The 14787-nt window shown below is 31.8% G+C and overlaps 2 protein-coding genes across 6 annotated transcripts in view; both read right to left on the reverse strand.

Annotated features, from left to right (window-relative positions):
* Nucleotides 1–1133: 1133 nt before the first annotated feature.
* LOC122628638 (5-oxoprolinase) lies at nt 1134–11516 on the reverse strand. Of its 3 annotated transcripts, XM_043811098.1 has the most exons (22): nt 10728–11516; nt 9858–10097; nt 9381–9566; nt 9060–9298; nt 8771–8933; nt 8610–8695; nt 8343–8544; nt 7738–7998; nt 7533–7661; nt 7253–7454; nt 6953–7175; nt 6737–6875; nt 6136–6413; nt 5791–6051; nt 5593–5698; nt 5354–5521; nt 4999–5243; nt 4795–4906; nt 4495–4719; nt 4092–4273; nt 3794–3953; nt 1134–1716 (listed from the first exon to the last, which is right to left on the reverse strand). In XM_043811098.1, the coding sequence occupies exons 2-22, from the start codon at nt 10029–10031 to the stop codon at nt 1573–1575; spliced, it is 3885 nt and encodes a 1294-aa protein (XP_043667033.1). In that variant the 5' UTR covers nt 10032–10097; nt 10728–11516; the 3' UTR covers nt 1134–1572. The 3 variants fall into 3 exon arrangements, with proteins under 3 accessions (XP_043667033.1, XP_043667034.1, XP_043667035.1); XM_043811099.1 differs by lacking the exon at nt 10728–11516 and having other exon boundaries at nt 9381–9573; nt 9858–9995; XM_043811100.1 differs by lacking the exons at nt 1134–1716; nt 3794–3953 and adding an exon at nt 4380–4393 and having other exon boundaries at nt 4098–4273; nt 9858–11516.
* A 134-nt stretch (nt 11517–11650) lies between these two features.
* Nucleotides 11651–14787, reverse strand: part of LOC122628640 (long-chain fatty acid transport protein 4-like) — a 10458-nt gene continuing 7321 nt past the window's right edge. For all 3 annotated transcript variants that reach the window (XM_043811106.1, XM_043811105.1, XM_043811107.1), the window contains exons 5-14: nt 14514–14745; nt 14239–14440; nt 13818–14010; nt 13547–13690; nt 13125–13262; nt 12954–13020; nt 12792–12882; nt 12372–12525; nt 12242–12297; nt 11651–12168 (exon numbers count right to left, since the gene is read on the reverse strand). In XM_043811106.1, coding sequence (XP_043667041.1) covers nt 12070–12168; nt 12242–12297; nt 12372–12525; nt 12792–12882; nt 12954–13020; nt 13125–13262; nt 13547–13690; nt 13818–14010; nt 14239–14440; nt 14514–14745 — 1376 coding nt within the window. In that variant the 3' untranslated portion in view covers nt 11651–12069. The remainder of the gene's footprint in view (nt 12169–12241; nt 12298–12371; nt 12526–12791; nt 12883–12953; nt 13021–13124; nt 13263–13546; nt 13691–13817; nt 14011–14238; nt 14441–14513; nt 14746–14787) is intronic.

Below are 14787 nucleotides of genomic sequence, written 5' to 3' on the forward strand. Positions count from 1 at the left end.
GTCTATTTCGTGCGTTATCTTCTTTGTTCCTTTGTATCTCAAATACGAGATAACTTTTATAGAAAAATACTTGAAATCGCATTTTGTAAAAATGCTTTTAAAGATATAACCATCGTAAAAATGTGATTTTCCTTTTTACGATAGTAAGAGAAAATAAAATTTATTAGTAGGTACGTACGTATATATATATATATATATATATATATATATATATATATATATATATATATATATATATATATATATAGTACATACATATATTTGATATGCGTTTATTTTTACAAACAACGTACGTAAACTTTCTAATCATTAATATTATTATAATCATATTCGTATTAAAATCGTTTGAAAAATAAAACTATCGAGAAAAATTTTATGTTTTATTAATCAATTGAATTAGAGGGTAAAATATAAAACATACATATGTATATATATATACTATGTACTTCCAATTTTATGAAGCCACGATGAACGTTTTAATCGTTAGTACGATCATTAACATAATCGTTATTACCTTATAGAACGATATCGCCTAACGTAAAAGCCTGCACTTAGCGGATTCTCAAAGGTTATTTCATCGAAAGGCAATTATAAAGACCATCCTATGCGCCTCTCATATGTAGGTCACCGTGATGACATTATGAGCAGTAATAGTAATTACTCGAACCGGAAATAGAAGAGAGACGAAGAGACCATTTCCGTGGGCCATCGCAAATCGAACGAGCTAGTAAATCTGATGAGCGAATTACCACGGCAGATTTAATATGGCTACGAATTGACGCGCTCGATCTTCCGTATAATTGACAATCTTCATATTTATTAATTTGAATTTGAAAAAAATGCTAAAAGCGATTTACATCGCGAGCATATTTATACGAATGAATTAATGAATTCATTTTGCCTGAGAATAATAAAAGCTGTTCAATCGAATGGAAATATCGAACTTAACAGAGTTCTCTTCTAAACTTTCTTTCTCACCTCGATTAAATCCCTAAAAGATCGGAGAAAACTTAATAAATCGAAATAATTCATCAAATAAGAAATAAATTAGTCGCGTGCATATATAATGTATTAATTATTCTTTTTGTGGAGATTTAAAGAAACATTTAAAGTATTTTCAAAATAGATATAAATCGAAGCGATACGAGAAATTTTATTGTAACAATATCAGCGTTATATAAAGATCATAATTATCATAATTAAGATTCATCTTTATTATAATATTTCGATTATTTCAATAAAATATACAATAATAATAATTTTCTTTGAAATTTATTATCTATCCAGAACGACACATTCTTCCTATCAAAGTTAACTAAACTTCCTAAACCTGTCGTATACGTTGAGTTATCCTTTCAAGTGTATCAAACTACCGATAATCCCTCCATCCTTCCTCTTCCTTCCAGGTGCATACTTCGTAAGTAACTATTACCAAATTCTCTTAGCTAGCTATATAAACTTTCATAGATACACACACGCACATTTGATACGAAGAAGCGTTAGACGATGAGTAACTTGTAACCAGTGATGTAACGAACAGATTAAATCGATTCTCTAGGACTTAACTTTGCGTTATACGGATTCCTGAGCTTTTCTATACTCGAAAACGCTCCCACGTTCTAGGAACGTTCGAGATGCTGTCCTCGTAAAAGATGGCTGTTTTGTATCACGGGAACCATAACCACCTCCACCGGGTGTTTCTAAGATGAAGCTATCCTGTAAAATATGAGACTGCATTTTTTTATCTTTCTTTTTTTTTTTTACTTTTTTTTTTTACATCGTTATATCGTTACCTTTAGATTTTTGATACTTTGACGTTCATATTACTACTATTATCTATGATGTTTTATCATCTATACTATCACGTAATACGAAAATAATAATAGGATATTCTTTTTATTATCATTATATTATTTTATTGTTATTTTGATATATATAAAAATAAAAAAATTATATATATATATATTACATTCTAACGATCATTTCTTTCTCTAGACATTTCCCTTCTTACAGATTTTTTTGACTCATATTTCTTTTTAAAGTTTTCAACAAATTAATCCTAATTACACATGAGTCCTATTTCATTCTATAATAAAATTTATAGAAAACTTGTTACTTTCGAGAATCGATTTTTTTCCTAAATTCAACTTGAAATTAAAAGAATGAAAAAATTATAGTAAGTGTTTATAAATATTCTTTTCTGATATAACAACTAGATATATCATTTTTTAATTTCCTAATAGACGAGAGACAGAGAAAGAGAGAGAGAGAGAGAGAGAGAGAGAGAGAGAGAGAGAGAGAGAGAGAGAGAGAGAGAGAGAGAGAGAGAGAGAGAGAGAGAGAGAGAGAAAGGGAAAAAGAAAAAAGATTGTTAGTTATTTTCAGCAACATAATTTCTATTCGAAAGTAGGAGCATTAAATGAAGAACTGAGGACAAAATGTCTTAGAGCGACTATGAAAAAAATAAGGAAAGAAAAGAAGAGAAAAAGTAAGAGACAGGAAGTAGCGATTTTTTGCTGTCTCTCTACTCTTGTACATCAATCGTGGAAGCTTGACGGACAAGACTGTATAAGATCCGCGAATAGAGATACGATTATTGCTGCTCTGATAAATCTCAAAGCTTTCACTACTTGTGTAGACTCGAATGGACAAGTAGAAGAAGAGTCTCCGATGCTGAATCGTTGGTAGTACTCGAACTTACGTAGTTTTCACAAAAGGTAAGAAAGAGTAGAATGCAAGGAGAACCTCATAATTAAAATTAAAAATTTACTGATTAATAAAATTTGTCGACGATTCGAAAAAAATAATTAAGCAAAATTTTGCGAGAATGTTATCATAAAATAAAAAATATTTCAATGTTTATTTATACCTCTTTAAAAAAGATTACAATTGTTTTTTATTTATTTATGTATTTTTTTTTTTTTAAAGATGGACTACGTAAACGTCGATCGTTATCTAATAATAGATATAAATTTTACAAAAATGATGTCGTTCTTTGTGCGGAAACGCGCACGTTGGTAGCTCCAGTGAGATTTTTAAGAGCAGACAGGAAAGACAGATCGTATCTACCGAGATAAAATCTTTACGAGGCTACATAAAAAGCCGGAATACTGCTGTCCTTCCTATCTCTTTCTCTCTCTCTCTCTCTCTTTTTTTTCTCCCTTTATATATATATTTTTTTATCTTTTCTTACTCCTTTTACTCACCTCTCATGCGAATTTTAAAAAGTCTACGTCTCGAGAAGACTCGCAAAACTATTACTCTACAAATTCTCATCCCTTTTTTTCTGCACTATATTCAAATAACACAATACATGTTTTATTTCACTACTTTGAATCGTTTCATTCTTTTGATGCTACATATTCGACAATTTTCTTATATGTTAAAACAAAAGAATTAGCTTTTCTTTTTTCTTTCTTTTAAAAAAGAAAAAAAAAAGAGCAAGAAATAGAAATCCTTCAGAAATTTTATCCCGAATTTAATTAACAAATTAAAAAGAAACGTAGTTAACAATTCGACATAAAAATTTGATATTTTATTAATGATAATAAATAAATGTGTCAATGATACCTGATCGTAGTCGTTGATCTAATCAGAATAACGTGAATGATTGTTTTAATATTAAAGTTTTAATTGAATATATCTGTGCACCCGATAAAACGAAATTGTGAAATACATTGAAATGACTAATGGAAAGATGAAGATAGAGAAAGTTTAAAATAAATCAAGGCACGACGTCTCTTGAATAACCGTGAAAATTGACTATGATGATAAAAATAGACTCTAGTCTTACCCCAGCGTGGACGGGCACCGCAGTTTTCGGACCTAAACTGATCATTCTACCATCCATCTTTCTGAGTGTATTTTTGCCACGAGCACCCGGTGAACCACCCGCTAAGCCTGGAGGACAATGGACTCGTCTTTCAGTTAATACCGATAACGTCATTGGTGCTCTAAAAAAGACATTCGAAATGTAGAAAGTATATTTTATTTTAAGTTTTGAATCCCTTGAAGTTCATGCTCGTTTATTTTCGCTTTCACATTCTTCTCCAAAGTCAAAAATAATTTCTTCGAGATACTTCTCCATGTACCTGAAAATCATTTCCCGTATGACACCATCACCACCACGATGTGCACCCTCACCACCGGTTCCAGGACGAAGAGAAAATTTGTTTAGTATCACCGGATAACGTAATTCTAATATTTCTGGATCGGTAATTCGCGTGTTGGTCATGTGTGTGTGAACGCCACCTCTACCATCCCACGTTGGACCCTTTAAATTATACATGTGTTTCTGTCATTATTCTTCATACATTATATACATTTTACGGAACAATAATAGAGCAGATAAAAATAAATTAATAAGTGTAATATCTTACAAAGTATTTAATTCCTTGTTTAGAAGCATAAAAAAGGAATAGAAAATAAAAAGACATATAAAAATGAAGTGCTCGTTATATAAATGAAATAATTTATAATATATGATTCTCTTACAGCTCCACTACCACCAGCAACAGTTTCATAATAACCCCATTCGACTGTACCAAGCGTAACATTATTCATGCATCCTTGAGAAGCAGCACAAGCTCCGAAAGCTTGCAGAACAACATCAACGACTCGTTGAGAGGTCAAAACATTACCACCGACTACGGCAGCTCCGTCAGAGGGATCCAAAAGAGAACCCTTGGGAATAATAACCTTGACAGGTTTCAAACATCCCTAAGGAAAGATAAATCTCATGAATGAATTCGAACAGAATTGTAGAGTTTATTTGTTCTACGTTATGTTTCTCACTTGATTCAACGGTACGTCCCGTCCAACGATAGATCTGAGACAATAAATAAGTGCCGAAAGTGTTACAGCACGTGGTGCATTACAATTACCCCAAACTTCATATCCAGTGCCACTAAATAAAATTGATAGGTATTTTGAAAATTTCAAACTTCGTAGATTTACGAATTCAAAAGCTAACGAGTAAGACAATGAGTTTGAACTCACGTGAAATCACAAACTGCTTCACCCTTCTCAACGTCAAAGTCTAATCGCAACTTAATCCGGCTACCATCGTCGAGATAATCGACGGCAGTGACGCTGCTACTCCCACTATCCCGAAGTACTTTATTACCGACCAACTTCAACATATCTCTAACAGCAAGTTCGGCATTCTGTTGAATGTGACCCATGTACGCTTGAACAACGTCAAGGCCATAAATATCGATCAGTTCGTTCACCAACTGAGTTCCCTTTAAATGAATAACAAACGCGTTAGAAAAATAATCGATTATGTATTCCACATAAATATATATGCGTATACATTTGCAATACATGCACGTTATACATTTTTTTAACTTACTCTGTGATTAGCAGCTATTTGTGCTTTGAGATCGCTCAAATTATCAGCAAGATTTCTGGTGCCTGAGCTTCCTGGAATCTTACCAGGTTCCATCAAAGCCTCCGTTAATTCCTTCTCCCGAAAAACACCTTTATGAACGAGCAGAAAGCTCTTAAACGCTGCACCTTCCTATCGAGATAAATCAAATAATCGTGATGCAATTCTTATTTTATCTGTTATAAATAATATTTTGATTTTACTTGAAGCAACGTGGTCGAATGTGGTGGCATCGAACCAGGCGTTATTCCACCTATATCAGCATGATGACCACGACTGGCCACAAAGAATACCGGTTGTTCCACATCCCTATGAATTTTATTTAATCACGAATCGTAGGGAATTAAATTCTTTGTGAACTGTTTTATCGCAAATTTAAATGATGATAATCAAAAACTTACCTATAAAATACGGGTGTGATTACAGTGAGATCTGGAAGATGTGAGCCACCAGCCGAAGGATGATTAGAAAGTATCACATCTCCTCGTGTAAATTTGCCTTTAAAAACTTTCATTTGATACTGAACTGTTTCTTGCATAGCACCCAAGTGGACTGGTATATGTGGAGCGTTCGAAACAAGACCACCATCTGGACCAAACACAGCGCAAGAAAAATCTAATCTTTCTTTGATGTTCGTCGAGATAGATGTTCTTTGTAAGATTCTAAACAATGTATATATATATATAAAACAATTTGATAAATCGATCTTATCGTAAACGGCATTGGATTAATTTTAATAAATTTACCTTCCCATTTGTTCGGCGATACTCATGAAACGATGAGAAAAAATACTGAGTTGAATGGTGTCCAAATCGGTTGTAACTGTTGGACGAATTCCTTTGCCAATTATAACTTTGATATCTCCTTTCGAAGTGATAGACGCTGTACAATCTGGTTCTATTAACAGAGTACTTAAACTGTCCATAATTATCGCAGGACCTTCTATAATGTGTCCTGGTAAAAGTGAGCTCAATTGAAAAACTTTGGTGTCTTGATATCCTCCTTCGAAGTATACCATAGTCGACTGAAACATACGATATTTTTCAATAATATTAAAAATTCAATTGTACATAAAAATAAAGATGAACGCTTTACTCATCTTTTTTAAAATATTAATAATCCATAAAATTAGTAAACTAACTTCCAAAGCAACAGTTGTTGTTTTCATTGATTGAACAAATTTTGTTAAACTTTTCATAAATTAATTTATTTATAAAGTAAAGTTTAATTACTATAATTAATTCGACGGTTTCATAATTGACTAAAAAATTAGAAACGAATAGTTTACTCACCCTTTTAAACATTATCATTATTATTACTTTATGAATTATTGAGGATAGGACTTACTTTTTCTGGTTTCGCAGGTTTAGAGAACGAAGGTAGAGTTTTATCCTCGGTTATCATTGTCTTTCCGGTTCCACGAATTCTGATATCATTTACCAAAATCTTTCGATTAGGCATAGTGAATCCAAATTCTGTTTGATATCTACGATAAAATTAACGTTGTATTGATTCAACAAAAGTGTATAATCGATTGCAAAGTTATAACGTAAATCTAAGAACCTTTCTAAGAAAGTTGCAAGAAAATCGCCGTGTTTTGGTGATTCCGAAGAATTTTCAGAATCAAGTTTTGGTGAACACATTAGAGCACAGTCAGTACCTTCGTAACGTAAATGTAAAAATGATTCTACGTGTATCTGAAGATAATCAAAACCTTGTTGAGCCAACTTCTTTCTTGCTCTTACTGCGAGCATATCTAAACGTTCATCCAATCTTTGAAAAGAACCTAAATCAATAATTTAACATTTAATGAATTTATTATAAAAATCTAATAGCTTGAAATCTTGAGGTTTAAACAATTACTTTTTTCATATATCTCAGCACTAGGTTCCTGTGCTTCTTCTACAACATCAGCCAATGCCATACCGTATGCTGACAAAATTCCAGCATATTTGTGAACAAAAACGGTGCTCATACCGAGTGAACGAGCTATAGCGCATGCATGTTGACCACCAGCACCACCAAAGCACGCTAAAACGTGACGTGAAGTATCGTAACCCTTAGCCTAATCGAGAAAAACGAATATCAGTATTAAATTCTTTTTTCACGATCGTGCGAATAGGACGTTAAAAAATAATAATACCTGTGTTAGAGCACGAATTGGTCGACACATAGTTTCATTAGCAACCTTTATGAATCCCATCGCAACTTCTTCAATCGTCATTTTATCAGATTGAGATCTCAAGCCTTCGTGTATCAGAAACTCATTGATCTGTAATAACATCGAAATATTAATTTTTAAATTATTTCGATCGTAAAATTTTGTTCGAATAGTTTTATGAGTGAACCTCGTTTGTAAGTTTCTCAAAAGCTTCCATCGTCCGAGGTTTGTCCAAGGGTTCGTTCTCGTTAGGACCAAAAATCTGTGGGAAATATTCAGGAAGTAACCGACCTAAAGCTAAATTTGCATCAGTTACTGCCAACGGACCGTTCTTCTTATAACAAGCAGGTCCTGGATGGGCTCCAGCACTTTCAGGTCCTACTTCAAAAAGACCCGATCTGAAGAAAAGCATCGATCCACCTCCAGCCGCAACAGTATTTACGTCCAACTTCAAGCCAATTTAATATTTTAATTTAGTTGATTATTCGTCATGATTACGCATAATTTTTGTTTATAGAAATTGCTATAAAATGGATATATATATATATATCAATTATTAAAACAAATATTAACAACAAAGAAATTTGGAAAGATTATATTATTAATAATTTTCTTTTTAATAAACTGTATAATAAATTATTTTACTATAACAAATTTATTAATAAATTGTAATCCTGCAATCACATTTATTATATTTAAAAGTTAAACGAGTAGAAATTTTCATCGGATCAAATATGATTTTCCGTTATGAAATTGTTATAATTATCTTTTTGTTCTTCTTTATATATATACCTGAGCAGCTTGTATCGTTACACCAGCTGTGGTACTCTCGTAAACGTGTTCGTAACTTCCACCATAACGACTGACATCGGTCGAAGTTCCTCCCATGTCAAAGCCGATTACAGGTAAATCAGTTTCTTTACCATAAGTCGTCATGGCATATCCAACGACACCGCCAGCTGGACCGGACAATATAGCTCGTGATCCATTAAATCTAAATTCGAATAAATTTTATTAACAAAACTTTGAAATTGTTTTTTATCGTAAGATCAGACTTACGAATTCATAGGAGTTAATCCACCATCGCTTTGCATAAATAAAACGTTAACACCTTTCAAATTGTCTTTGAATCTCGAGGAAAATCCCTAGAAGAAAATAAAAATTGAAACTTTGGTTTCTTCACAAAGAATTTTAATTTTATTAGATGATATTGCTTATACCTGAAGATATTGTTTGATGTGCGGTGTTAAATAAGCATCAGCACAAGTCGTAAATCCTCGTGGAACGATCCTAACCATTGGCATCACTTGATGAGAAAGAGATATTTGAGAAAATCCGAGTTCTTTGGCCAATTCCCCAACTCTGATTTCATGTTCGGCATATCTAAATTATAATTTGTCAGTCAAATTTTGATTGATTATGAACAAAATAATAATACATTTAACATCACAGATATACATACAAAGTATCTTTTTTTAATATATAATTCTGACAATTAGCAAAACTAACGTGTAACTGTGCGCCAAAACAACAGCGATACTCTCGATTCCTGATTGTTTCAATTCCGACAAGTCTTTTTTTAATTTCTCTTCATTTAATTCTTGCATTACGAACAAATCTTCTCCTGTCGAACCTTTAACTTTTCTCCAAGAATCTTTAACGAGTTGACATCTTCCTGGCAATGCTGGTATCACTCTACATCTTACTTCGACTACTCTCTTATACAAAACTTCTGGTGTTACTATTTCCTGCAATGATAATCGTAAATATGAATGTCGCGTAAAAATTTACAAATGAATAAATAATTATTCTATAATTAGTCAAACCAACCAAGTCAAAAATGTTTGGCCTCGCCTGATTGCCAATAAAAAGAAGATCCTTGAAACCTTCATTCAGCAATAAGGCCATTTTAGCACCTTTGCGTTCTAATAACGCGTTCGTAGCTACCGTCGTTCCCATTCGAATCCAAGCTATCTTCGAAGTATCCACTTCACCATTCATTTTCACTCCAGTTTCCTAAAATCTTATTGTTCGTCATTATTTTCGCGACGATATAGATATTATTTTTAAGTTACAATTAATTTCCGCACGCAGAAATATTATTTAATGAAGCAAAAAAAAAATTATTTGATAATAATTATAATATTTCAGATCAGATATAACAATTTTCTTATTAAATGATATAAAATGTGAATACATAATATAAAAAAATATATTGTATATATATATATATATATATATATATGAAATAAATAAATAAATATTTAAATATACCGATAAAAATAAGCATACAATAAACTTGAGCACCTGTTCGAGTATCCTACGAATTCCTTCACGAGGCGCATCCTCGTAATTAGCAGGATCAACGGATAATAATTTCATAACTCTAATTTTCCCGCCAGGACATCTCGCATAGACGTCAGTGAAAGTGCCCCCACGATCAATGGAAAATTCAAAACTTTCTTTGTCCATGTTCACCATTCTAGCACCAACTACTTAATTATAAGCTGGAGTTCAGCTCGTCGTTCAATGGCGTAGAGAATAAACCTAATTCAAATAATCGAAAGAGATAACGAATGAAATATATTTAGTAAAGTCGTCGATGCTACTAATAAATATTGATATCTGATAAAAAAAAAACGACTCTAATAAATTTCCACTTTCCAAGATTTCGCGCCGTTTTAAAATTGAAATATTTCATACGATGTTACTTTTGTTTGCGAACGTTTTTGAATTATCATCGCGATAACGAACGATCCGTCATAAACCATTACAATTCTATACCTTCAATTATTTTTAGATCTCTCAGATTCCGAACGCACGATCTAAACAAAATAATTTCTCATCAACGTTGAGAACAAATTGACAAAATAATATATATTTTAACACAAAATGTAAAATGAATTTCCTTAATGAAGTAACAACGTTCGACGTTCGTTCGGTATTTACAATCATGACTGTTCCGAAGGCTAATCAAACAGTTTATTTCATAATGCTCGTGACTCGCATTAGAAGTACAGTCAACTCGAGTATATCTACAGAGATTAAAATATCGTGCACATATATATTATTTATCATTTATTATGGTAAATAAAATAAAAAAAAAAAAGAAATTAATGGCTGATAATTAAAGAAGAAGAAATCATATTTAATTTATCAAAATAATGCGATACTTACGTGAGCTCACGAATTTTACCGATCGAACTTGCCTTCAAAAGAGTAACACTGAATGACGCTAACCACGCTGTTAGAAAGCGTCGATGTAGATATACGTATATATACGTTTGACGGAAAGATCGTCGTCGTTAGTTGGGTCGCTCAAGTTTTCCTGATTGTATTAGAGACAGCCAGTTACGTAATATCGACGTAGTAGCGACGATGTGAAATAATAACGATAATATTCCAGTATAGTGATGGGACGAAAAGTAATCTCAAATGTGAATGAAATCATTGTTCCAATCTAAATATACTTATATATGCGCCTCGATCTAATATAATCTAAATATTATGTAATAAGAAGAATAAAAAAAAAATACTTTCTAACGACTTACATTAAATTTTCTAATTAATTAATACTTTCGATAATATTAATCTTTCAAATATAATTAAATATCTGAGTATTTTGATAATAAGATTTTATAAGTTCGGAAGAAGCGTAAAGATGTCGTTAGAAAAGTCAATGAGAACCACTGGATTCATACGGAGGCTGCGCACAAGTTTTAGAAACATTTACTAAATCGATAATACATAACTGTGGAATTTTTGAATTCACCTTATTTTTAATTGAAACTTTGATACAAATTTTTAATAAAAGACAAATAAATGAAAAGTTATTTCAATTTGCCTGAGGCGTTCGAATTTTTCTAGAATGTGTTTTAATAATTGAAAAAATTTATTTAATGAAATACTTACGAAAATGCTTTTAAAAAATATCAAACTCGTATGTAAATTGAATATATAATCTTATTTATACCTACGTTATAATCGTTCTTCCTTGTTTTGCGAATAGAACTCGTAAATGTTTCGACCGAGTATCGTTGATGCCATCTCATATGTTACTAACTGTGCATCGCTCAATTTTTAAAATCATATCGAACATCTCGAATATACTAATTTATTAATTTAACGAGCAATATCTTTTTCATGGTTTACAAAATATATCTCGGCATCATTTCATAACAAAATTTTTGTTTTTCTTTTGGCACGTTTGTCTCTCACCAATGTTTTTTGTCCTTTTCTTGCTTTCTTTATATATGTATATATTTATATATATATATAATATTATATATAAATATATATATATATTTAGTTATAAGATTAACCCATTAAGCGCCTTAATTCGTCCATCGAGACAAGATTAAATAGTTTTTTAATCACTAATTCGCAAATTTCTTGACGATTTTCAAATACAAAAATATGTTCACCATTTTAATAAGAGAGAAAGAGAGAGAGAGAGAGAGAGAGAGAGAGAGAGAGAGAGAGAGAGAGAGAGAGAGAGAACGAGAGAGGGAAGGAACTCTTATATCCGAACTTTTTCTTCAATAATGTTCTTGTATAAATCATCCGTCAGTTTCACGTACGTGCCCGTCCGATCGAGGAAGTAAATTGGATCTACCAACTATATGAATAACATTCGATAAATAAAATTTGATGAAGTTGATTATTAAAAAAATAATCGATTCGATTTTTACCTTTGTAATATCGTAACCTTCGCGCTGAAGATCCTTCTTCTTCAATTTATAGGTACCTGTTAAAACAACGTTAACGATATAAGAAAATATCTCGAACAAAGTTTTAGTCAGATTTAGTCATTAAAGTTACCAGTCATGGGTAGTTTCGAGAGAACACGAATGAAAAGTGGTCGAGCGTAAGTAGGAAGAACCTTCTTCACACCTTCAGCTAATTCCTTTAAATTTAAAGATCCTTCTGGATCATAAATAGCACCCATGCCAGCTTTACCTTCGTTTCCAGGTACCTGTCAAGAACAATATCTCAGAAGATATTTCAACAAGTGGTTGTAGAACCAATACAAAAGATTAATTTACGTTTTTGAATAAACCTTCAAAAAGTTCTATTTTAAGAAATCTTTAGAAACAATATTATTACTGGTTAGTTAATAAACGGAAATAATATAAAAATTATATTATATGTTATATATATATTATATCATATATATTACATTATTATAAATTCTACAACCACACGCAGTTAAGTGTTAATAAAGAAAAATAGATGACTCACTTCGACACCATAAACGACCGTATCCATGAGACCTATGACATTACTAACAACTGCTTCGACTTCAGAAGTGGCCACGTTTTCTCCACGCCACCTAAAAGAGTTAATTATTTAAGAAATTAATACGATAAATTAAAGTAAAAGATGAACATTGGAAATACATACCTGAACGTATCACCGGTTCTATCCTTGAAGTAGAAGTATCCCAATTCATCCATAACCAAAATGTCACCTGTTCGAAAAACGCGGTTAAGTCATGGCGTGGATGATTTCTCAATTGGTAGTACAAAATGACCGCTTTTTTTTTTTTATTTTTGTCTTATGATTTCAACCGACCGGTATTGAAGACACGATCACCCTTCTTGAAGACGTCACGTATGATCTTCTGCTCCGATGCCTTCTGATCGGCGTAACCACTGAAATCGTTCACAGCCTTCCGTGGATTAATTTTTCCAACGAAGATACCGGGCTCTCCTGAATAATTAAAAACATAATTTTTAATCGATTACAAACTTGAGAAAATTATTTTCAAATTATATAAATAAAATAGAAAAAGAAACAACGTCTGACTGTCACTTAATTATAACGATAATTTAAATCAAATCAAATAAATATTTAGATCGCAATTTGAAAAATAATAGACTTGTAAATATTCATATTATATTAAATCATTCATATCATAATAATTCATGTAATACTAAATATCATACATCAAGTATTTCTTAATTAAACAAAAATTATTATTATCATTAACATACCAGGCTTACAAGGTATGCAAAAACCTTCGGGTCCTCTAATAGGTTCTCCGGTTTCTTCATTGACTCTTAATAAGGTGACTGGATAGAGATTGCCAGCGAACCTTGGCACAAATCCAACTGCACCGACTCTATTGTCGATGTTCACTACGATGTAAACACATATAATGTATACAGTATATTTTATTATCCGTCGAATCATTTCATTAGATTCGTTACAAAAAAAAAAAAAAAGAAAAGAAAAAGAAAAAAGACAAAACCGAAAATAAATTACCGAGATTCGAGTTTCCTTCGGTAGCACCATAAAATTCACCGATTTGTTTAATGCCAAATCTCTCGACGAAGGGCTTCCAAATTTGTGGCCTTAAACCATTCCCATACATAAGTCTTACTTTGTGAGTTGTATCATACGAACTTGGTGGAACAGTCAAAAGATATCGGCAAATTTCTCCGATGTACTGAGCTATCTAAAATGATAATGATAAATACTGAATCGGTTGGTATTATGTGTACGTATATAATTCAATAAGAAAAAAAATGCAAGTGATATTTGTTAATATATAAAATATTGAAATTTCCAACATTACTTATTGATCGATAAAATATTAATATGTACATATTAATAAAACTAATAAACCAAAATGTGTTAAAGGAAAATTAAACATTTGATATCGATAAAAATATATAATACTTACGGTACATTCGTAATGAACGCAATCGGACCAAAATTTCGAGGCACTGAAACGTCTGCGAAGAACAACGGTTATTCCTGTGAGCAATGGTTGTCCAGCTCCTATTATACCTCCAGCAGTATGATAGAGAGGTAAAGAATTATAAATTCGATCATCTGAACGTAGAGCCAACATAGAGTATACGCCATAAGCCATTAACATATACCTGAAGAAATAAAATTGTTTTTATGATATTATTCATTTTAACGAGGAAACATTTTGTTAAACATTTAAGATACCTGAGATTATTGATAACAGCTGCTTTTGGCATTCCAGTCGTACCAGACGTATAAATATATATCAATTTGTCTCGTGGATTACCTAAATCAATATCTTCGAGAAGAGGTCCTGGATTTACACTGAGAATTTCTTTATTTAGATCGATTGCTCCCTCTAATATAGATACATCTTCGTGTTCTGACCATTGAAACAACATTAGTTCTGGCAATTTATCTTTTATATCACGTACCGCTAAAAAAAAAAATTAAAATTAAAATTAAAATTAAACGTAGA

This window comes from Vespula pensylvanica, chromosome 4 (genome assembly GCF_014466175.1).
Source record: "Vespula pensylvanica isolate Volc-1 chromosome 4, ASM1446617v1, whole genome shotgun sequence".
In the NCBI taxonomy this organism is placed as follows: Eukaryota; Metazoa; Arthropoda; class Insecta; order Hymenoptera; family Vespidae; genus Vespula; species Vespula pensylvanica.